The sequence below is a fragment of the Pseudopipra pipra genome, chromosome 21 (genome assembly GCF_036250125.1).
Source record: "Pseudopipra pipra isolate bDixPip1 chromosome 21, bDixPip1.hap1, whole genome shotgun sequence".
Classification (NCBI taxonomy): domain Eukaryota; kingdom Metazoa; phylum Chordata; class Aves; order Passeriformes; family Pipridae; genus Pseudopipra; species Pseudopipra pipra.
The window spans coordinates 6395676-6420836 of NC_087569.1; the positions used below are offsets into that span (position 1 = coordinate 6395676).

The 25161-nt window shown below is 42.7% G+C and overlaps 1 protein-coding gene across 1 annotated transcript; it reads right to left on the minus strand.

Annotated features, from left to right (window-relative positions):
• Positions 1-55: 55 nt before the first annotated feature.
• Positions 56-25151, minus strand: PITPNA (phosphatidylinositol transfer protein alpha). The gene is made up of 12 exons (XM_064677431.1): positions 24975-25151; positions 19952-19982; positions 14505-14650; positions 13859-13950; positions 10185-10192; positions 9223-9297; positions 8766-8849; positions 7598-7675; positions 6575-6685; positions 4827-4949; positions 4022-4091; positions 56-2958 (listed from the first exon to the last, which is right to left on the minus strand). Exons 1-11 carry the CDS (start codon positions 24992-24994, stop codon positions 4044-4046), a joined length of 816 nt encoding a protein of 271 aa, XP_064533501.1. The 5' UTR covers positions 24995-25151; the 3' UTR covers positions 56-2958; positions 4022-4043.
• Between the last annotated feature and the right edge of the window lie 10 nt (positions 25152-25161).

The following is a 25161-nucleotide window of genomic DNA, read 5'->3' on the forward strand; positions in this document are numbered from 1 at the left end:
TTTCCCCCCCCCTCAAAATCCAAACCCCCAAAACAAAGGAGGCGGAGGCGGGAGGCTCTGTCTAGTATTTTATTAGATTTCGTTTCCAATATGCCTGTATTGGAAGATTTAGGAGACAAAAAAGGCACAAACTCACATTTAAAGAAACGACGAGATAATCTAACCCTTTCTACAAAGTGTGTTGCCAAAGGAAAAGAGCACGATGAACCCATCGGGACGTGGCGGGAGGCCCAGCGGGATGAACCCAGAGGGGTGTGGGATGTGGGGGGCGAGCGGCCCCGCCAGCAAACCACTCTAACCCAGGCAGGGTGAGGGACCTGCCTCCAGACCCCCAAACCCACCTGATCTGGATGGGAGTGAGGGTCCCAGTGCATCCATCACCCCTGGACAGACCAATGGAGGATGGAGCAAGGGTCCCAGCGTATATACATCCACCTTGGATGGACCAACAGCGGATGGGAGCAACAGTCCCGGCACATCCATCGCCCCTGGATGGGCCAATGTCCCAGGGCCAATCCCGCTGGGAGCCGACAGGTCGAGGGGATCTTGCCAAAGCTGATGAGAGATACGGCACGGGAACGCTGCGTGATCTTCGCTATGCTCACTAGCAGGAACCAAGCATCGAGACTGAAGGGTCTTTACAGGATTTGTCTATCCCAAGGCTGAGGGATGCTTCCACTTCGGATCAAATTGGAAGGAAAGAAAACACAGGGCAAGGGAGGCGGGGGGGGGGGGGGGGGAGTATTCAGGCTGAAGTTCCTGCAGTTTTCCTCCCCCCCGCCTCCAAGTTTTTCCACTAATCAGGAAAGCTTTGTGTAAAAGCTCTTACTCTGAAATCAGAGGATCAACAAAGGATTGCACGGTGGAATGTTACAATCTGCTTCCACGGCGATTAGTGTCATCGGATGGAAAGCCTCTTGGATAACACAAACTGAAAGAACAAGTGTGCTGTGTGTATTCTCAGGTTGCCCTCAAGTGTAAGAATCCCTCAAAACGTAACCAACAAACACGAACAGAAGTCAGTGCATAAATTCTCAGTTAAAAATACTTCAAACTGAAAGAACTCTAACTGGGGCCTGCACTCCTAAAAAACTTCTGGAACAGCTACAGAACATGCCATGAAACATCCTGGTCCCAAATAGCCTCACAGATTAAAATTTAATTTCTTTACCTATTTTACAATAAATTTGTTTTACTTCTGCCTGGTGAGATTGCTAAAAACCCCTCAAACCCCACCCCAACCCCACAGAACCGTCTGAGGTCACTGAGAAGAGCCTGCCAGAGTTACTGGTACAATTCAGAGCTTATTGCACTTAGACATGAGTAAGGCAAAATAACAAACTAAAAATAAAGGGATAAACTGCCCCCTTCCCAGAAACCAAATGCCATCCTCTCCCTCCAGAGCATTCCTATCTTCCCTCGCTCTGCAAACAGTTCTGATCCCAGCCCTTGCTCAGCATGGCATGGGATCATTTCAGGATCTCCTGCTTGCAGGAGCAGGAAGGGCTGGAGGAGTTGGTGCATTACAGAATGCTAAAAAGACTCCTCAAAAGTGGTGGTGCACCCACGACTGTTTGGCATTTCAGTGTTTCATGTTAGTGCTGCCAAATACAGAAGTGGAAAATAAAGTTATTACTACTAGGGGAAAAAAAAGAAAAATCAAATATTGTGCCTTAGGGCATTAGCAAAGAAGTAGGATTTTTTCCTCATATTTCTCATATTAAGGAAAGCAGCATTTCTTTGTTCTGCTTAGTTGATTGTCTAAAGCTGTTATCAACATAAGGATAGTTACAGTAAATATTTGAGTTCATTAAATAACCAGAGCTCTTTACATTAACAGTATCCTTTGTGATTTATAATCACCAACAAATATCCTAGAAAACAACTGCAGGTTTTTGTAAGTTATTTTTTTATAGCACAAAAGCAGATATTTTAGTCAGTCTTGCAATGGGAAGAATATTATTGCTGAGCAGAACCACCACCCCAGGCATCTGGATGTAACCAGACACCAAGACTTTACTTGTACACCAGCCTTTGCAACATCCCAATTGGTCCAGGGAAAATCACATTATTATTAGTCAGTCACTTCAGCTTTGTAAGTTATGGGAAATCTTGGTAAACAAAGAACCAGGAAGTTGCAACATATGTCAAGAAAGATTCTGTAAGACTGACACACAGCTGGAGGACAACAGAGCTACATGGGCCAAAGGGACCATGGACCCCTAAACTGAAACTCAACAGGGAAGTGCTGAAGGTCCCAGCACGGGGATGCTGATCACAGCTCCTGGGCAGTCTTTAATCCATGGATGCTAAGACAGAACAAAGTAATGCCAGGCAGGAGCCATGGATCACAACTCATCCCAGACCAAGAACTCTCTCTGGCTGCTACTCATTATGTATTCAGATTACCCACCATTAAATATCTCCCCCTGGGAGCAAGAGCCAAAGCAGAGCATTTTGTGGAATCATTTTGCACTCTAAAATACTGACAAGTTTCCCTCTCCAAACAGACCTTCAAAGAACGGTGAAGGGCTGGGCAGAAACAAAGGTGGCAGTTTATCCCACATGGGAAAAAAAATTTAAAAAAAAAGAAAAGAAAAGAAAAAATCTAAGTCACCACATCACAAGACTATTTTAGCTAAAAATGTCACTTGGAAATCAAACAGGGCCACATGGAAGTTGGTCTGAACACAATGAAAAAAAGAGGAGGGAGGAGTTGTAAATACAGCGATCTCTAAGTCACACGTCTCCGAGGAGCTGCCTCCTTGGGATACACGTGCTAACACTGGAGTGCTTAGTACCAGACGGTCTATTTGCTCACAATATTAAGGGGCATCTAGAATTAGCTATGGGAGGTTTAAAATCGCCTGCCGATCGGATAGAGAAAGGCTTGATCCAGAGATGGTCCGTCAGTCAAGAGTGTGGATTCCCTGGGCCTTCCTGATGACTGTCTTGAAACTAAAACAAAGAGACAACAGGGAAACATTTTAGAACAACTCTGGAAGAGCAGTGTGCCAAGAGAAGTGTCAGACAACCTTCAGAGAGCAAACGTGAGTCATGGCAATACAGCCCTGCATCATGACATTGCAGCACGAACCCAGAGTAAATGTGAACGAAGAAGGAAATAAAAACATTGAAGTTGCATTAAAAAAAATCATCAGAATTCATTAGAAATTATCAGAAGACACCCCTTCAGGCACTCCCTCACCTTGCTCACCACTTACCACCAACTAACCAGTAGTTAACAGAGGATGAGCAGAGGTAAACAGTCAGTGCTCCAGGAGGATGTGGTTCTGCCCCACCCCATTCTTCCCAGGGATAACTAGGATGGTATTTTACTGCCCTAGAAAAGTTGAGGCTAGTTACCTGGACTTCTCAACATAAATGGATAATCTCTTCTTTCTCCTTGCCTTCTTACTTCTCTAACACTATACCACGTTCTTCTACAGTGTCTAAGAAAAATTCACCAAAACCGAGCCCCAAATTGATGACATAATTTAACAGAATAGAAAGAGAACAAGTCAAAAGCATTAAAACTGTCATTGCTGCTTCTCCTGCAGCATGAAGTGTTGCTCCAGGCCTTGGCCCATTAGTAAATACTGCTAACAAGCAATGCAAGAAATAAATTCCTTGCTAATATTCTTGGAATATTCAATTTCCAACTGTATCTAAGTATTTGCAGGTCCAACTTCTTTTTTTTTGAGACACCAAAGTTTCTCTTCAAGTCATGGAAAGTAACACATGCATTACAGAAATAAGAACAGCAGCAAAATCTACAAAATGTTCTAACACATTTTTCTTACACTTCTCACTCAGACATTTCTTCGGAATAGATCTGAAACGAGACAGTAAACTCGCTCATCAACCTGTCAGTGAAACGAGTTCACTATAAAAACAATCAATACCACAGATTTGCCTGTCAGAAGCTATAAACAGGATCATTTCTTACATAGAATTTTTGGGGTTTTTTTAATTAAATAATAGAGCAATACAGAGTTTGTCAAACTCCCTTGATACCTACAGTGCACAAGGAAGGAGTCATATTAGTCATCTGCAGCCGACATTCCTTTCACTGGATCTTTTTCTCTCATCTGAAAGAGGAAACAATATTTGAGTAGTGATTCCCACACACGTTATCTCAAAATGTATCAGGATGGAACACATTAAGCTACCTCCTGTATGTAAGACATTGATTATACCTGAGCATCCCAAATCAGTGGTTGTGAAATGCACAGGCAGGCACCATTTCTGGTTAAGCTGCAGGTTGGCTACAGGATTTGGAACCATTATCCAAGGGGCAGAGTGTACTTGAAACTATAATGAAATATCCTGAGGCATGAAGGGAGAGAAGGGTGCAGTGCAGGACACAAATCACAAAACAAGGTTCTCATTATTACCTAACTTGTGTTTCTTAGAGTAAGAATCCTGTTACATACCCTCACTACCTGCTTATAGTATTTAGAGCTAAAAAACCTTTTACTCAACTGGTTTTTGGCAATGAAGGAGGACAAAACTGACCATTCAGCTTTGGGTAAAAGCAAACAGAAGATATTAAAGCAGTAAATGAATCATTGACACTCAGACCCTCATTACCTGTGGTTCAATACATTTCCTGGCTCAACAACGAACAGAAGCCCATAATGATCAGAAGGAGATGCCAGCATGATGGAGTCATGGCAAAACCATTCAAACCACACACAGCATGACCCAGATAGCAGGAGGACAGTACACACTCTGCTCTGACAGTGCACCAGACTTTCCTCTCTACTCTACTGGAGAGAAGCATTTTCTCACACAACCCACACCTGCCCTGCTTTTCCACTGACCTCATCCAGCTGTCTCTTGGTCTCCTCCTCCATCCTACGAATGTCCTCCATAGTCAGATCAACCCACTTATCAAGCCAGCAAAAGAGCTGCCGATGGAAGTTTGTGAAGAGACGCTTTTCTTGCTGCAAAAAGAGGAGGAATAAAACACAAACGAGCTTAGTCACAGGGCAATTACCATGGATCTACCCGGATTGTTACAGTTTTCAGAGATGTGTACACTGAAGAATCAGCTCTCTCGCCCACCTTTCTATATAGCTGCCACAATTGGAAACTGGAGATAGCTAATTTTTATTCTTTTAACAGAATATCTAATCTAGAGCCTTGAATCCCCAGAGAAAACGCCTTTTTTTTTCCCCCAAGCCTAGACAGCAGTCTGCACACTGCATTGAAAGAATTAGTGAATGCTTTAGTAATTTCCTTTGACTTGACAGTATTGTTCTGACTGAAAAAAGTGCTCCAAGTTGGGTTTACTTAGAGCACAAGAGCTGGCCTGAAGGTGCAGAAAACAGGAGAAACAGGTATTTTTAAAATAATCCTTAAACTTGCTAAAAACTGGAAGTTAGGAAATGTGAAGGGCTGACATGCACCTATCTTGCTTTTTTCTTTTGCACTGACCTAAAAAAAAAATGCCTAAACTTGTTTTCCACAGCTGAAAACCTTTGTGCAGAGGTAACTAATGTGCACAAGCTGCTTCAGGTTTGAAGCAATTTATTTCCATTTTATAGGAGATAAGCTAGACAAAAGCATTATATTAGACAGGGATATAACATGCCTCTTGGAAAGTCCTCATTAAGGAAGGGCACTTCAGTTTTACCCATTATGGTTTCATATCTGATAACCTGCTCTTATCAAAAGCAGCTCGACTACTTTGAATCAAACCTGCAGATGCTCATAAGAAGAAAGGGATTGAAGACACTGCTTTGTTCAGGCCTTTTGTTACACAGGTATTTGAAATCCTGTAGCACCATGGTCCTTCCCCTTTGGAGTTCTCCTTAGATTATATCACCAGAGAATTGCTTTTGCAGAAGCAGCACTGTAGGTTATCAATATTAACCACTGAGAAGTCTCTGTGATCTGAAGGCACTGGTGTTTTATGAACGTGGTATTGCCTGGAGAATCACACACACTGATTCCCAGGTGCAGCATCCTGGTGCAGTTCATGGGTTATGGACTCTGCTACAGAAAAAGCTCTTTTAAGGATACCAATTTTGCTTTAAGTTAATGAAGTTTCCTACCCTCTGCCTGTTTTTCAAGCAGCAGACTAGGAGAGGAAAACATGACTACAGCGCTAGGACTTGCCAGAAAGATCCTCAGCTGATCAGGATCAAATAGCTGAAGCTGTAACTATCCCCCCACAAAAATGTCTTGCCCCTAAGCAAAGTAATTCTAGTATAAATGGCATCATCTCTTCATTCACAAACCAACTACCAAGTGACTGCAATTCTCAGGCTGATCTATTAAACACTGCAAAACAGCCAATTTACCTTCATACACTGGAGTCAAAAGGGTTCAATAGCCAATTCACAGAAAATCAGCCAGCCCTGCCCTTGGATTAGCAACAAATTGAATCCACGTTTAACTCATTGCAGGATTTCAGAGGCCTTGACTACACTGCCTAAGGTGATATGACTGGATTTCAAGTTACTATCTCCAGGCAGGACACAATATTAGAAGCTTCTGAGGTGCTACAGCAGGTAGAAGATGAAACATGCCCCATTTCAACAACTCTCTTCATGAAATAACTCACCTTCTGTATAAAGTTCTCAACTTTATTTTGCAGGCCCCACCACTTGAACTTGACTGTTACCAGCTTGTAAGCACACATGTATGGACAATCTGACTGTTTCCCCAGGTCCTTCTGCAAAGACACAAAGATATTCACATTAAGACTCTGGCCAAGTGTCTCCAGGAAAGCAGCTCCTTCAGTCCTAACTATGAAGTCTTTCCACAATTCCTCACAATCCTCTTGCATCCTTACACCTTGCTTATCTTTAACTGACTAGTTTTGTCACATCTTCTCTCATCCCTTTTTCAGGGTATAGAAGAGCATGATGAAAATAGACCCTGGTTTTCTGCACAGGTTGCCTTCCCTGCATTTTGAGAGTGGACTATTCCTTCCCCTCCTCTGTTGTCCATTTTTTCTTCAATTAAAATTATGTCTTTCAGTATTTTCACTGTTATGACACGACTTGGTTTCCTTAAAAGTCTCTTGACAAAGTGTCCTTATCTAAAACATTTTGGAAATAGATTATATCATGAGTCACCAACATAATTATTAAGCCCTAGAGAAAACTCCATAAGGTTTCCTACTTCCTTTTACAGGAGCCATAAACAGTCTTCCCAAGTGAATCACATCAGCCTCAGCTTCTGCCAAGTTTGCCTCCTAGAGATCAGACTTGCACACCCATAGCTCCCCAGATCTCATTCAGGGTCCCTTTTAAAGACTAGTATCATATTTGCACTTGTAGAGTCTTCCCATTCCAAGGATTTCAGTGAAAGGTTAAATACTGCTGGTCATTACTCAGCTATTTCATCCTTGAATTCTCTTGGGTGGACCCTTGGGCTGAACACCAGACAGCTCTGGTGATTTCTTGGAACTCATTCTTTGTACCAAATTCCTTTAACTTCAGAACGGATTCACAGCTGAGTTCCCTGTTTCCTTCTACAGAAGTGGATCCAACATTTTACAGATATATCTTTGGCTCCAAGCCCCAGCATCTGTACCTCAGTCATGAGAGCTGATACAGCTCCTGAACTCATCAATACATACCTTCCAGTTGGGACCCAGAGGTCCACGTCCAGTCTTGACAGACTTAAATTTTGCTGGATCTTCTTCTGCCTTGTAATCCTATTGGACAGACCCACAGGATTAAAAACAAGTTATCTACTGTCACCCAGCTGCTCACTCTCACAAAGGATGTATTTTTCTGTGCAAAGAACCAGCCTCTAACTTCTCTTCTCAAGAGCTACTGTTTTGAGACTTCAACACTAGGTCAGACACTCTTAAAGGAAACATATTTCTTCCCCCTGTGCTAGTCCTAGACCTATATGAAGTGGTATCAAACTGATATGACCTTTGTAAGGCTATCAGAAGATCTGTAACCCCTCAGGATATCCCAAAGAACAAGGACATATCCTTGTTCTTTGGGAGCTAAACACTGCTGCTCCAGAAAACAGCTACACACTCTGGAGCTGTGGCATCCAGGATTTTTCACAGCACTGCATCAGTGTGATACACACATGCTGCACACTAGAAGACAAGTACAGTCAAACTCATAGTACCATCAAAAAGAAAGAGGCTTCAGTTATGGTCCTTATTGCACTGGAAATAAGTCTGCAGCATTCAGATGCTATTTATGTTCTACCAATTCATCTTTAGTGGAAAGAAAAGCTAAAATAAGTACCCATTCTGGTTTAATACCCAAGACCAAGTTTGAGAACAGGTACCAAATATGGTATCAAACACTGTTTTAAAGTTGGGAAACTCAAACAACATCCCATTTTCATGCAGTTGGGTTTTTTTTCCGGTCCAGCACAGAAATATCCCTCACTTTCTTACAGTAACTGTAGTGATTCTTAGAACAAAGTATTAGCTACATGACTTCAAGATATACTTGTGAAGCCATGGGTCAGGTTCAAAAAGGAGGCAGGTTCAGAGAGATCCTGTATGGAAAGGGCAGTGTCATTCCCTGCCAGTCAAACACTCAGTCAGCTGCAGTGCTGTGGAACTACACTGTCACATGCACTGTAAGAAGGCAACACATTTTACAGTGTTGAAAGAGCTTTAAAAGAGCTCTTCCTCTAGCTTGCTGGAACTTTTAAGGAATGTCCTCACTTGTCCTGCTACCTGTGACCATTCCTGGGAACACAAGTTGTACATTATCCCTCTTTTAGCACAAGGCCTCCCACACTAGGGAGCTCTTACCCACCTACCATACCTTGGGAAGTACTTGACTCCGATCAGCAATGTCTATATAAATGGCTTCTACACTCTTCCATACCTCTGGCTCCAGTTTATGGACCTGCAGTGAAAGAACAAGACCAATTTAACTGGTTCAACTACAGAACATTCCCATTCTAAGATCATAAAAAGCCAGCAGGAGATGCAGACACCCAGAGCTCCCCTTCCATGCACAGAGAGGACACTGTGGTAAACACACAGTGAGAGATCTAAAGAAGCAAAGGTGCTCACACAGAACAAGTGTTTGGGGGCCAATTTTATTCACATATGTGAGAAGCCAAAGGAAGGAGGCTCTGCCTTGCTAGTGAGATAAGCATTTCAAATCCAGGAACACAGTGAATAGATAGTTCCACGCAGCAATTCTCTAATCTAGCACAGAAAGCAGCATTGTGACATTAAAGAGATGAGTAAAATGACATGACACAAGTACTTACATTCTCTTGTGTTCCAAGATCTGATTTATGCCAGGTTTCAATTTTGATCAGGAAGTCATCCTTCATATACTCATTCTGCCATCAAAATAAAGCTTCTTGTTATTCTCAGGATATGTAACTTGTCTTCTTATTAGCTAGATAAGCATTAGGAGAGTCAACTCCAAGAATTATAATTTGACTGGGGTCTCAGGGAATTTCAGAATTCTCTGTAAACACATCATTGCTTTTAAGGAATTAGTGATCAATTAATTTTGCTAAGATCAAATAAAGCACAAGCTGTTCACTGAAAAAACATAAGTTCCATTGTTTCAGTGAAACATTTGGAGTTTACAAATATCTTTTTCTTTAAAGGACAATATCTGTCATCTTTTCATAGTTTAGAAGGGGTAACATAAGTTAACTAGACAGAAACCGTCTTTTCAAAGAGATTATTGATCTAGCACTGAGTACATATTTTGATGCAATTCTTCAAATTAATAACAATATTAAACTGATGTGTTGAGAGCTTTTGACACTGGAGAGGGGAGGGACAAGAAGCACAGTTCTGCCAAGTAAGCAAAAAACTTTCCATTTCTCACTATTACTGTGAGTGGCAAAGGACTTCCAAAGGTAACCCAATCCTCCCTCAAGGGAGCAGAAACAAAAGCACAAGCCAGTGAAACACCCAGCATGTAAAAAGGAAATATCAAATTCAGAAGACAGATTACTCAAAAAGGACATCCTGGCATGGGCTAACTGCCTTTTCCTCAGTTTCCCCAGGCAGTGGTACATTCCCACTTGTAAAGCTGAGCATTGCTGCAGCACAGACACATCCCTGTCCCTGGTCACAAAGTGTTGGGAAGGGGGGTTAATCTACGTGATCTTACAGTGATAAAAGCTGAAGTGCCTTTAGCTAAAGAGCTTCTTATATCCAGAACATTTCAGACATTATTCCATAGATCATTAGTAAAAACAATACTTACTGTAATAACTGGTCCAAGAAATCAACACATGAAAAGAAAGAGATACAGTACTTTAGTGAAAAAAGACTGTACAGCAACCACTGCCCTCCTCCCAACTATCAGCAACACAGGGGCAGCTTCAGCTTCCCAAGGGGCTGCAGATACTACTGAGTTAAAAAAACATGGAAGTAGTTAAAAACCAGTGGAGTTCACCTCCTTCTCCTCTGGAAATTCTCAGGCTTGGAGAAACCCAGAGGAGCAGCAATTAATTATGTACTTCCACTTGTGCTCTCTGGACTCCAGCCAGCTGGATGAGAAGATGGAATAAGTATGTTCAGCTGACGGCATTTTACCAATCCTTTCTCAGCTTGCAGATAAGAAACCTCCCCATAGTTCTGGAGCAAACACATGCTGGATTTCAGGGCAATGAAGACCTCACTGTTCCTGCACGGGGTAACCAGACCCTCTGCATCTCTACTGCTCACGGTAACCAAACTCCCCGGACAGAGAGGCTCAATTATTCAACACAGAAAAGCCATTAAAGATCCTGTAACAGTCAGCATCTGTTCCACCTGAGCCATCAGGGCATGTTAGCAATTCTACTCAAGACTAAGGAAGTCTGGAGTGGAACTTCACTGTTCTGTTCTGAAGTTTAACACAAGGGCTTTACTAAAGAGCAATTTGGTTTTAAAGGTACGATTGCAATTTGTGAGTTTCCAACCCAACATCCTGTAGACAGTTACCATCCCAAATCACCCACCATGCACATCCAGCTTCCTTAATTACCTACTGCTGGGTCTTGGATTGTTCCAAACCCCCAGCAGTCTGAAAATTGCTTTTTACAGCAATTTTACAGAAGGCCAATTATTTAGACTGACAAGTTGGGGTGGAGGGAGAGAACAAGGAAGCAGAGCTGAGGCTAATTCTTAAAAGGCTGAACTTAATCTCAAAGAACATTATTTCTGCAGGAAGTAGGATTTTTTTCCTGCTAGTGCCAACAAAATAATGCATAAACCAGCAATAATTATAAATCAGGGCCTTCCCACCTTCCCGTGACTACGTACCATGACTACGCAGCTGCTTTAAAACACGTTCCTTCACCTTCTTAATTTCTTCCCTGGGGGGAAGACTCCTCATTTGTAAAGCAAACAAATTAATCTCTTTAGAAATGTCCATTGAAACTTAGATGCTCAGCTTGTTACAAATTAGGACTTGCTCTTGAGGTGTTACAGCAACAGCTCCTACACATTTCAGCTGAACTTGTAACTTCTCACTTTCTCGACATTTGGCCACAGGCCACACTTATACTCAGAAGAGTGGAACACACATCAAATTGCTTTTCTAAAAACATTTAAGCAACATTACATCAGACTGCAGAAAAGACCCAGGAACACTGTTCTCCTTGGCACAAGCCCACAGGTATAACTATCAGACAATCCTTATCACTTTTTACTGTAGAAGTTGTGAACGCACACAACAACAATCCCATTTACTGTTCATACTCTCAAAGGAGCTAAGCAAGGCTTCCATTTGAAACACATAAAAACAACATATTACAGCACAAACAAGTGTGCAGAATTGCAGGAAGTTATAAACTAGGCATTTAAATCCCCTCAATCTGCAGGACTGCTTTGATAATGGCACATAATATGCATATTAAAGTAATAATTGAGCTTTTCGGGGAGATATTGGGAAATGTAAGAAGGATGATCTTATATAATAAAAACAAAATACCATGAGGCACAATTAACTAAAAGTGCTGCTTTTTTCCAGTTTAGAAGGCTCTGTGTGATAGCTGATGTGCAAGCAACAGTGCCTCAGGGAGCAGCACACTGACACCCCCCTTGATCTGGGAGGACACAGGCACAAACACCAGGAACTCCTACACTCAAACCAGGCTTAGCTCTTACTGTGTCCCTGGCCCTTAAATTCCAGACTCTGGTGAGAGGGATGAAAGCCCTGCCACTCACTGTAAGTCAGAAAGGCATTTTGTGCTGCCCAAAGACTCACATGAGGCCATCCAAGGGCTTCTCACGTACTACCAGAACACCTGAGAGCATCCCAAAGGAAAATGGTAAAGCACAAGGAATCCTACAGCACATCCATGGGTTCTTCCCTCCTGCCCAATATCAGCAAGGGAGGGTTTCAGCAACTTTTCTGAGCTTTTCTTGATTCATGTCAGGCTGGCAGATTCTCTAAACAGATTTATCAGCCTCCGCATCAAAACTGCCTTCTGCTCCAACCCCCACAACAAAGCCCTTTCTATCTCATATTATATTGCTGTTTATTACAGTTGAGGATTTTTTGGGCTTTGTTATCATTTCTAGCATATCAAAATCTGAAATTTCTTTGACTGTGTTGGAAAGTCTCGTACTTGATTTTAGTATCGCTTTTTTCTTTTTATTTTTACTTCAGTAGAATTTTAGCAGTGGGTAACTGAAGGATAAGCAGGTAGGAGTGAAAAAACAAGTAACTCCACACCTTTGTTTCAGAAATTGGTGGAGAAGGAAAAGAGGAGGAGGAGGATAAAGCAGACATTTAAATCAGTTCAGTGTGCTTAACATGGAAAGAAGCTAGACATTTACTAGAGCATTTAGGTAATATGCAGCAAGAAAACTGCCTAAAATTTAGAAAGGTTGCAAATAACTTTGTTTCCACATCTTGAATTATGTGACACATTAAAAATGTATCATGCAGTTGCTCACAGTATCTGAATTTTGTATTTGAAATATGCATTCCACAAGACTGCTACATGTAATTTCACATACTTAAGTAACACCATCCTGTCCCACTGCAAAGCTTTTTCCTTCTTTTAAAACACTTCATTTAAAATTCTCTTAAGTAAACTGTCGAAAAATATTTTTTTCTATATTGAGTTTCAAGTACAGTTGGAATTTTTAGGTTTCTAGTTCCCATAGCAACTGTACCACTACCAACTAGCAGAAAATTAATCCTTCAAAGATACAAACAGCATAAAGCAGCCAAAAGCACTACAGAAGTTTGGAGGCAAAGTCAAATTTTCAGTTCCTACAGCAGCAAAGATCAGAAAAACAGTGGTGGTTAAACACTGTGGCTGGTAACTTCAGTAAGATACTAAACATTTCTGTAGAAAATGAGTTTGATGTTATTTCACCACTTTATAAAGCTTCCAGAGCCTCACCCCTGCCTTACACATGGATTCACTTCATGCTTGTTGGATGAGATTTGGACAACTGTAGCATTACCTGCTCAGCCTTCACCAACCTCAGATCCTGCAACTGAGCAAACACCATCACATAACACCTGCTCCCTTCAAACTGCACTAAGCAAGAGGCAACTGAGATCTGCCCTGTTCCCCTCTTGCATCTTCCACTGTTTTTCCCACCTGGCTACACCTGCACTTGAGTACATAAAATCATCCCTCATATTTATTTCATTAGTGTTACACATCTGTTCCCTTAGTAGGACTGATATGTTCCTCAGGCTGTTCTTTTCCCCTGTCACTCAGCAGCAGCACAACAGACAAAGGCACTTCTTTAAAGTCCTCATATTTTGCTTTTCCTGACCACAGAAAGGTGGTAGAGAACAGAAATCCAAGATTTAAGAGCTGAAACAGCTTCCATACTGGTTGCTTCCTTCCTTATCCCCTCCTACCCTCGTCCCCACCCTCAGAAACCAAAAAGCCAGAATCCAACAGTCCTTCCTCAGGCACTCACCAGTTCTGCAGTAGGGATAGGCATTCCATGCTTTTTCATGTATATTCAGAGCTCCTTCAGGGGCCAGCATTCTCACAAATGTTGGCACCTTGCTGCAGAATTTGGAAATAGGAAGAAAGGCATTGATAAGGACTTAACGTAATGAGAGCTCTGGCCCAGACACTGTGAGACAGGCAGGACATCACCTGGAATGCAAATGCTAAAAATATGCACTTGGGCACATTGGTGGAATTTGTAGAGTTCTCCCCACCCCCAGTACAATGTTTTCTAGAGATGCCAAACTGGACATGTTAATATAAACCTTCTTTACATAATAAAGGATATAAAAAAGGAGAAAAAAAAATATCAGAGGCTGAAAGCAGGTTGAAATCTAGGAGGTATTTTGCTCTTTAGCCAAATTCAAGTATGAAAACATGGGGTAACAGGATCAGACTTGCTTTGAAAAGCTCAAAGCCAAATTTTCTTGGGACAACAGCCACGTTTACAGGGGTGGGTAGGTGTACCAGCAATGCTCACTGCCAGCTGCTGTTACACTCCTGCGTGTCTTTCAGCCTTTACATAATCTGTGATTTACAGTTGGTGCAACCCTATTGCAGCTTCTTCCAGTTCCTCTTGCCCAACTCTGGGAGTACAGTGCTTCCCATACCTCTGTAAGTGGTAGATCTTGTGTGTGTACTGCCCACGCTCTCCATCTCTTTCGTAGGGTTCGTTCACCAGGACCTCCACTCCTTCGCCTCCTCCAGTTTCATTTTTACTGGCTTCTGCCACAGAATACAGCTGCCCCACTTGATACTGAGGAAGTTAAAGACACAGTATTATGACAGCTATAATTTAGCAGAAGTAATAACTTCACCAGATGACGCCAAGGACAAATTCATTACCTGGGGAGAGGGCAGAGAAAAGGACACTCACTTGTACAGCTAGATAAGAAGCTCATTTAATCTCATTTGATACAGAAAGCTTGAGTGGTAGTTAGGAGGAAAGCACTGCCAACAAAATAGTTACCTTTATCCCTTAAATCTCAAGCTCCAAACCAACACAAAATCAGGAGAAAGCAGAAAAGATTAAAAGAGCATCAGGATAACATTTAAAGAAAACACAGATGAATTCAGGAATACTGTAGCAAAATCCTTTGTTTTCACTCTTTTTGGCACAGGTGTCCCAGTTGTTCAAGTCAAATGGAGAGTAAAGCACTGCCAGTCCTGAATCAATAAGCACACAGTACTGCATCCACAAGAGTCTCAGGGAACTTCACATGAAGTTTTTTTACAAAATGCTGTCACTTCCCCCTATTATTTTTCCTATGATCCTTGTTTTGGCTTGTGGTTTTTTTCTGTATCACACTTCCTCTTAGCCACAAGTTTAAACCACTAACAGGGAGAGCACAGAATTACAACATGCAGTACAATTTTTATCCTAAGATTATTTTTTAGTCTCTTACTGACACTCACTTGGCACATTATTTGCCAGAAATCACTCAAAACACTTGATACTATACAGTTGCTTTCATAAGAGGCAACTTGTACAAATGTTTCACAGGGAAGAGCAGAAGAAAAACTAAGAACATGAACAAAAGAGAACATTCTTCTCTGCATAAGATGTTAAGATTAATACACTCTTGCCTCTAGTAGCTACAAAAGGGGATGCAGAGCTCAAAAGAAACATGATCAAATGAAGAAAATTCACTCAGGTCTCTCTGAGGCAGAGTTAGATGAGCAAAGTTTGAGGATGAAGAAGCTACAGCACTAAGTCAAAAGGAAGTGTTCTAACTTAAAAGAGTTAAGTCTTCAGAACTCTTAAGCAAGCAAAACAGCAACTGTTGCCAAAGGCAACAGAACAGAGAGGCAATCTGAAAGGGTAATCCACAAAGTGTTTGGCATCAGAAGTGCAATGACTTAAAAAACCCCAACCAAAATCAAAAAAACCTCCAAAACATAACTACAAAGCAATGGAACACTGTTTAGGCCGTCTTCTGCAGCACAGAGCTCTGCACCAGAGTCAGGAATAACACTTAGCACACTGAAACCCAGCCTGGAAAAGTGGAATACAACCCAGAAATACTCCACTGGGCTGGTACATCTTCAGCAACGGCAGAAGATTTCTACAGCCGTTAAATTTTGTTGTCTGAGTATCCAAAATAACAACAGCTCCCGAGCTCTCCGGTGTTTTGTACCATCTGGTGCTAACAAAGACCATGGAAACATTTATTCCTACTGGAAGAGCAGCTTTGCTGGATGTCTCCAGAAGGTGCTGGCCCAGGTTATATGAGCAGCCCTTGCTTGGCTGGACAGTTCCTGCACTGGCACAGTAGGTTGGGTTTCAGTCTGGATTCTGGGCTGCAATACAAGGTCCTGACTTCTGACATTTCATACACCACACTGCTTTCCTTATGACTCCCTACATATGACCCATACAGAAAAGAATATTCACCTCCCTCCAGAAGAGCAAAACATGAAGAGTTGTGAAACCTTAGAAGCAAAGTTGCTTTAGTATGGTTAGAGTCACACATTCATAGTGAAGAGAGTTTGTGATGAGTTTGATAAATACAGTATTAGAGGGGAGGACGGAATGGCTGTGACTGGTTTGCAGCAGGTCCCAGGACAGGTCTCCAGGGGTACAAACTAATTCCTCTTAGTAACAATCTCTTATTCATTCCTTCTCCCTTTCAAATATGTGGGTCAAAGTTCACACACTAAGAGGATAAACCCTTTGGTTTAACATCTTCACCATTTAAACTTCCCTGTTATTTCTGAGCCTTTAATCGTATTGATAAAAAAGCCCAAATAAAACTGTCCCAATGAACAAATCCCACAGCATCTGCCTGCAAAGGTTAACAGAGAAACAGATCCTGGCTCCATGAATCTGGACTCCAGACAGCTCTAGATAGACCTATCCTTGCAGATCTGAGAGCTCCAAAATAACCTTCTTCTCTTCTGCAAGAAATCATCCCTCTTGATCTGTGTCACAACACCTCTTATGTAGCTGACAGGATATCTTCATTACACCAAAACTCTTTTAGAAGGCCTGATTTCAACACAGCCATCTCCAAGAACAGTTGTTTTCCCAAAAGCAGCTTTGAACACAATTAATAAATAAGATTCCTCTGCGTTTGGCAAGCTCCTTCCCATGTGAAAGGAACAAAGAGGCAGCACAGAATGTGTACACACAGCTCTAATCCATACCAGAATTTCGGTGGCAGCTGGCACGACACCCACACAGCCGCTCAAGTCCACGCTCCCAAAGTTGGCACCACACAACACAACGTTGGTCAGAGTGTGAGAGCAAAGGTTGGCACCCAAGATACAACAGGTGTTTTCCTTTTGGTCCCTGAAGTGGGACAATGTATAAAACACGGGAATGCAGCTTGCAGCCCGCGCTTGAGCAGGACCACATTTTGGCAGAGTTTCCTTGTAGAAGACAGTCTGCTACAGTCTAACTCCTACATCCCAGCCTTCAAGTTTTAGTCATCACCAGGGCTTCTCTTCCCCTATTTTATTCTCATCTTAGCAGTTACTTGGCTAACTAGTCAGCTTTGATCTCCTCAGTGCCCTCCTAATCACTAGTTTTCTCTTGAATTCCGTACTATTGGTTAAGCTCCATTTGCCAGGGGTGAGGAGACTGAACACAGAATCCTCAGCATATCACAGAACCACACAGAAGGCTCTGTCAACCCTTTGATGATGCCCCAAAGTTACAATTAATTTCATTCCCTATTTTACACATTGGCATCAGACTTTTGTCAACAATCTGCATGCAGAAGGTGTGAACTCTTATGTCTTTGGAGCAAAAATGGCCCATATTGAAGTGAAATCAGAAGTCCTCTTGCTAGCCAGGATGCTTAATGAACAGCCACACAGTCAAGAGCCATAACAAGTCTCCAGAGCCCTATTTAAGAGTTTTGTACACAAGGAAATCCTTGAAAGCAATGAAGTTTTAACAGCTGGTTTGTAGTACAGACATAAGTGTGGTAACCAAGTGATGCACAGATGTGTCAGCATCTTTCCACACAGGAAGGGAGTGAAGCAATAAGCAGAGCAATAGTCATCCTCTGAGTCAACACTGGAAATAACCTTTCTTCTTAAGCACACCTTTAACACTGTCAGGTCACCCAAGTACATATGCAAAGGTAAGTGAACTTTAGAACTCTTTCCACTCATGGAACTGGCTCCACAAATCTGTCTATCATGGGAAAAACACCAGACCTTGAAATGAGGCATCACTCAGGGACATGGTGACACTACACAGATTTCAGGAGAAATGAAGTTTGGTCAAGTTGGGGATCTATTTGCAATCCAAGCACTGGACCCAGGGTAGAGGAACACACCTCCTGAAAACAGATAACCCCGGGGCACCCTCACACAAGGAGGTTGCTGGAGAGCAACAGATTCACTTATAGCCCAGAAGCTCAATGCCCCACCCAGGCAGCCCACACACAAGGCTCAAACGTGCCTGGCACTGAACAGCCACAGAGGGAAAAGAGCACAGCCAGGGACTCGCTTTAACTGGATGAAGGCTAATCCTGGTATCAGAGAACTCAGAAAAACCCTGTGTTGGGTTCCATCCAATCTAACCCCCTCAAAGAAATAATTTCTATACTGACCTGCATATTCTTTTTACACAGCTTGATACCAAGGAGCCATATCACTACCAGGCAGGCTCCTGTTATTCAGGCTGAGGTCTTCTGTCCACTGGGCTTGAGTACCTTGCCATTTACCTTGTCTAACCTGCAAGTTTGCATCCTTTGCTTACTTGGTGAAGGTTATCATGTTAGTCCTTCCTTTGACAAGGACTTCCCCACACAAATAGCACTCAGGCACAATAAAAGACTCAAACATTCCTACTGTAACACTTCAGTCTGACTTCTGTTAAAACTGCTTGAAACAGATGAATGCAGAAAGCATAAAAGCTACAGGTAGGGAGCTGGCAACAGACAGACTTCTGGCATTATAACACAGATCTAAAATCACTCTCTGATCAGAGGCCTAGACTTTCCATCAGCATGTGATGCCTGTCACAGCAGACTGATCCACAGGAACAAGAAACTCAGTTCAGACACTGCTTTTGTTTTACTAGCCAGCCCCATGGCTGCAGGAATGCACCACACCAACTCCTAAACTGTGTTCTGTCGAAAGAGTAGAGAGTTATAAAAGGGATATGCTTAAAACAGTGCTGCCATGAGCCAGCCCACCACTGTCTACGCCACAGTAGCTGCTATATTCAGAGGAAAGAAAAATGAACAAGAGTGCTGTTATCACAGCTCTCCTCAAGAGTTAGAACAAGCCCTTGATCAGAGCTCACAATCCTAAGGCTTACAGCCAAGGATCATAAGAAAAAAAAAATACATCCAGAAGAAGAAATCTACTGCAGAGGTCCTGTAGACTCTGCTAGTATGAAGGTTAAAAAATTCAAAACATTTATATTGTGAGATTGTCTGTAAGAGTGGTGTTCAGTCAGAAGGGAGGAAGGAAAGGCAAGCTGCAACTCAGAGGAAAGAACAGGGAAACAGCCACTGACTGCACAGCTACTCCATGGCCAGTCTGGTGATCAAAATCACCACACCCATTATAAACTAGACTACTTCTCTCATTTAGAGCTTTACCTAAACAAAAAGGAAGTTTTCTGTTTGTAAGAGCTAGAGAGGACAGGTCTTAAAGAGTCCTAGGAAAGATATACACAATCTTTTTTTTTTTGCTAAACCAGCCTCATAAATCAGAAGAAATTCTTGATCTTTGCCTACAAGTTTAAAAACAAAGAGCTCCAGCAACACACAGTTCAAAGGGTAACTTAAAACTGTACTGAAGTTTCCTCTTCATGTTAGAAAAGTAAAGAACAATAGTACTAATCAAAAGGAAACTGCACTTTAAAATAGTCTGTCAACTCTAGATTTATAATCAGCATATCTGAAAGTATAAGAGATCAGTGCTCTCAGATTTTAATTTGGTCAAAATGATAGCGAATGAATAACAGCTCACAGGGGTCCTGAAGACAGCTATATCCTTCTCTTGCATGTTCCAGTTTTTGTTCATACAAACTGCTTTGATCACAAGTTTATTTACAGTCCTAAAGAAAGGAGGCAAGAAGAAAAGAACTTACCTCCTCCACAGACACAGGCAGGATAACTCGGCTGAAAGGGAACACAGAAACAGAATGTTAACAAATATCCCAAAATTTACACGGCACATTCCTCACAGCAATGGCTGCACAGCTCTACCCTCCACCCAGTATTTCAGCACCCACCCAGTGCTACCATCCCTAGCTCTTACTCTTTAATCCCAAGACTATTTATACAATAACCTCAAAGAGAACCAACACGAGATGGGGCATAATTGCAACCCTCTCCTAAAACTCTGTAATTCAACAGACCCTCCCCGGTGATACCTCACTGGCCTACAAATCTACGCAGCACCACCACAGTCGTGTGTTCCCTCTCATCCATCCTTTCAGCAGTCACATCTTATTTCTCATCAAGCTGCTGCAGAGGGTTGCTCTGGGCCTCAGCAATTCTGCTGAGCTCTGCCACAGCCACAAGGCACTGCACGATTTGCTCACATGTCCCAAAGCAGCAGGAAACAGCCCTGAAGAGAGAGCAGAGGGGAGGCTTTCTCAGGGCTCACTGCACAGGAAGGTGCTGCCACTTCTGTACGTGAGTCACTTCTTTTCACGTGGTGGTTTCCTGAATGCTTCTTAGAATTGACTGACTGGGCAGCAGAGCAAAACCTGCCAGAAATCACACTGAGGTTTTTTTGAAAAAGAATAAATGTAAAGCTGACAAAAATGCACATGTGTTGAGGCCTTTAAAAATATTGTATCTGTCTAAAAAACTAGATTTGTATTTAACTTCTGATGCTGAACAAGGAACCAATGCAAGATACAGATATGAAATGGATACAGCTACTGTGGGTGGAAGAATTTCCAATTCTTTGGGAATTAGCCTCAAAGAAACTAGGACATAATGGGATTAGGAAAAAAGTCCTCTTTATTAGCAAACTGATTTTTAAAAAGCAGTACTGGTGAAAATTGAATTACTTTTTTACATATTGCCAGCAAGACACCACAAGAACAAACTGCAAGAGAGGCAAAAGTTTACAGATTATGTAAGATTACTTATGACAGCAATGCTTTATGCTGGCTGCAAAGTACTGCAGAAAGAGCTACTGAGAGCTGCAGATGAAGTTCCATGTCAATAAAAGCAGGATAATGCACTACAGGCACTTGTTTTCACCAAACACATGGAGTTACTGAGCCCCAGATTGGCTATTGCCAACAAATATCTTGTGTCTTTATGAAAAAGCATCTGGAAACATCAGCTCAGCAGCAGTTCAAAAGTAAACCCAACATCACAACCAACATACACAAAGAGACAATTATGTCATTACAATCTCTCATGTATCGATGTCTTGAATATTGCACATAGTGCTGATCACCTCATCTCAAAGAGGATAAAAAAACAAGTGAAGGAAGGGAAAAAAGATAATTGGAAATGGGAAAAAGCTTCCATGTGAGAAGAAAGCAGTTAGACCTGGCCTTTCCAGCTTGGGATCAAAAACAGCCAAAGGGTTCAGGTATGAAAGACCACAAGAGATCATGAATGGTGTGAAAAAGTGAATTGAGAAGGAACAGTGGCTGTCTTACAACAGAGCAATCAGTAAGCAACAAATTTTAGACCAAATCAAGTGTACTTCTTTACATCATGTCTACTGAAGTCGTGGGATTCCTTGCCAGACATGGAAGCATAAGCAATTTTTAAATGGGATTTGATCAAGTCATGGAAATCCATATGCCACTTACTGGTAGGATACACTGAACAACAATCGTTGTACTCACTATTATCTATTGTTTCCTGAAAATATCTGCTAAAAGGCAAGATGGAAGAGGATCTTTGGTCCAATTCAGTATGGTGTTCCTTACATATGGGAGGACAAAAAAAAGGAAATGGATTTTCACAGGTAGATCTTGTCATCAAGCATGACATTAGTTAGTTAACTGGATAAAACTGCAGCAAGAATGAAAAGAAGGACAGGATGATATGTAAAGGTGAAAGATCAATAAAAAGGGAAAAAACAGTGGCTTTGGAATGGAGTTAAAATATTTGTCTTTAGAAAACCTGGTGTAAAAACACTGATGTAGGCTAATGAAATTCCATTTAGGAAACTGGAAGACACTAGATCTGAATATTTATCTTAGACTTCAATGTTCATCAACAAAGAAACAGAAACACAAACAAGTTCAATGGTTTACAATTTGTTCAGCAAGCCAAGAACGCAGGAGTGAATAACACTTATAGGTAGTCAAGTAATAAAGAAGGAGGAGGGAAGACTTCTCAAGAGGATCTGGAGGAAAAGCTTCAAAAGGAGCAGCAACAGGAACAAAAATTACTAAGTTTAAGACAGAACTCGCTCAACTTATGAGAAATTATACAATGTGGTTGGCCTGAAAATGGTGAGGAACAAACATTTAAGATCCCTCTCAGATTAAAATCTGTCTCAAATGGCAGCAAAGGGAAGTACAGCTGCAGAGGTCAGTGCCATCATCATCACTTCACAGGAAAGGGAAGTGAGTCTCCAGACTCTGATTCTCCTCAACCTCTTTCGATGTAGCTTAAAGGAGAATAAGGAGAGCAAGCAAGGCTTCAACCAGCAATTACCAACCCTGAAACCAAAAACATGCAAACAAGTGAACAAAATCCATGCAGCTCATCTGCAGCACGGATGGGTAGAAATAAAAGGTAAGTCTGAAAGTCTGACAGGACATCAAACAAAAAGTTAAAGCCATCACTGCATAACCACCAGGACAGGAATCTGCACAAAAATGATGATACAGACTGACTGACAATAAAATATGTGACATCAGGTTTTTGTTATATTGCTCTATATCTGTAATGTCTCCTAAAATACCTGTGGAGCAGATAATAAAACCCATCTGATTGAGTAGGGAGAATGTGACAAGGGGTCACAGAGACGGAAGAATAATCTGTTCAGATGACATGCAGTTACAGACCACTTATATTTTTACCATCTACACTAGGTGGGCTGTAAGGTACCTGTATGCAGTGTTTGGACAAGCAGAACTAACAAAAATAACAGCAAAACAGTCATAGCAAAGTACTTCAAATAGCCAGCTCACACCAAAACCAAGTGGTTTCTATATGCCTTAAACAACTGCTTCCTGGAACAGGAGATTTCATCAACAAACATCTCAAACAGGATGTAAAATGGGCAACTTCAACACACAACATCAAGGAAATACATACCAGAACCAATACAATGACACAGCTCAGAATGTGCAACTCTTAGAGACGGCTGGGAATCCCAAGAAGTGAAAAATAAATGCTCATTTCAAAGCACAGCAGCAACCTTGACTGTCCTTAGAGCCACATATGTCTTACTAAGGACACAATGAAGGGAAGAAAGGGAACAGAACAATGTAACTAATGACAACATTTGAAAGGTTTGCTGGCCCTTCTGAAAATAGAAATGGAAGCCTGTAAAAAGAAACAGATGTAGGAATTCTGGTTTTTTAACCTCTAGTCTTAACGTTTACACTTCTCATCTTGTTTCTGAAACAGGCAGTGTGAAAGACCAGTAGAGGTGTTGATTTGCTGAGGTAAATAATACCGAGTAAAATGACTTTTGTAAGTGATGCTCATCAAAATGAACTGTTCATATGCTCAGAAATCTGAAAATTCCAAGGACAGATGATCCCACCTTTACAGCACAGCTCCCTGGCAATGAGATTTACTGTGGTACAGGGCAAGAGGCTGTGAGCAGAAGCATGAAAAAACGAGCCAAGGTGCTGTAAGGGGGAAAGTAGTAAATTCATAGGAAAATATCAACAAAACAGAGGTTACAAAATGAGTTAATTATATTTTCATGCACCTGAAACTAAGCACTTAGCCCAGGTTTCTGTCTGTTATCCAGTTTAAGGCTACAGAAGGTAACAATGTCTCTGTGCTACAAAGAGCAGTCCTGCTGCTGCTCTTGAATTCTACACTCCTATTGTTGGATAAAAATAGCAAGGGTTTAAGGATTGGGGGAAAAAAAGTTAATCAAGTTTAAAGACCAGTACAAGGATCAGTACAACTCTCAATATAGTTTTAATATTTAAATCCAACCCATGGTCCATAATCTGGCAAAGTAATTACTATAAAGAGGGCACAGGCATGTAGGTAAATGTGTCTAAGAGAAGACCTGAAAACCCAATTTATCATTGGGATCACTGATATATCCTACAAAGGGGAGAGGGAAATATAAACAGAAAGCCTCTTCCATCAGCCAAAAGGAGTTTAAAATGATGGAATGCACTCAACTTAAGAATGCACTTGAGTTAACCTTAAGAATTCAGGGAAGAACTATGTGCAGCAGTGTGCAGAGCTTGAAGACACCCAGCCAAAGTGCACCGCTCCAAGAGCATATTCCACGTTAGCAAGCCCAAAGCTGCTGAACCGAAGACTGCGAAAAGCAACTGTGACTAATAGTTCCACACCCTCGCCTGCTTTCCACCCCTTCAACCCCATCGCGGGGCAGAACAACCGCAGCAGCCTCAGGGTCAGCAAAGAACTCCAAGGGCCGGTTTCCAACATCCCAAAATATTCTGGCGCTACCTTATTCCAGGAGCTTCTCGTTGGGGGCTCCACAGCTGAAGGCGGGAGGGGACCAAACCCAGCCTTGGCACCTGGCCCCGCTACAACGAGCAGAGGGGCCAAGACGCTCCAGCCTCCCACAGACCCCCCCACGGAAACCACCGGGGCTGACACTCCACCGGTGCGAGGCCCTCGGCACCAGGGCACCGGGAACAACCCACAGCCCACCGCCGGTGCGGGCCAAGGGCTCCGGGGGGGCCCCGCGGAGCCGCCGAGGGGCCGAGCGGACCCGGTGCCCGCCGGCAGCCGCGGCCCCCGCCCCGCCGTGACCTTCACTGCCGCCCCCACCGGCGCCGCGGCCCTCACAGCGCTCCCCCTTCCCTCCTTCCCTTCCCTCCCCGCGGCCGCACTGCGGGGGCCAGCCCGGGCCGCCCACCCGCGGCCGCCCCCGCGCCAGGCCCGGAGGTGACCGCAGGGACGAAGAGGGGCCGAGGTTGGGGGGGGGGGGGGGGTAGCAGCGGCTCCCGCCGCACTCACTATTCCTTGATGAGCACCATGGCGGTGCCGCCGCGCCTCCCGGCCGGGCCAGCCCCGCTGAAGGTGACAAGGAGGCGCGTCCCCCGGGGGCCGCTCCGCTGCCGGACGGCGATGGAGCCGAGCGAGCCGAGCCGAGCCGAGCCGAGCCGAGCCGAGCCGAGCCGAGCCCAGCCGAGCCGAGCCGAGC

Coding starts and splice junctions, on each gene's coding strand:
- PITPNA (XM_064677431.1), bottom strand. CDS start 24,994: ATGGTGCTCATCAAGGAATA. Junction 19,983..24,974: donor ATGGTGCTCATCAAGGAATA/GTGAGTGCGGCG, acceptor GTTCCCTTTCAG/CCGAGTTATCCTGCCTGTGT. Junction 8,850..9,222: donor ATCTTGGAACACAAGAGAAT/GTAAGTACTTGT, acceptor CTTTCACTGCAG/GTCCATAAACTGGAGCCAGA.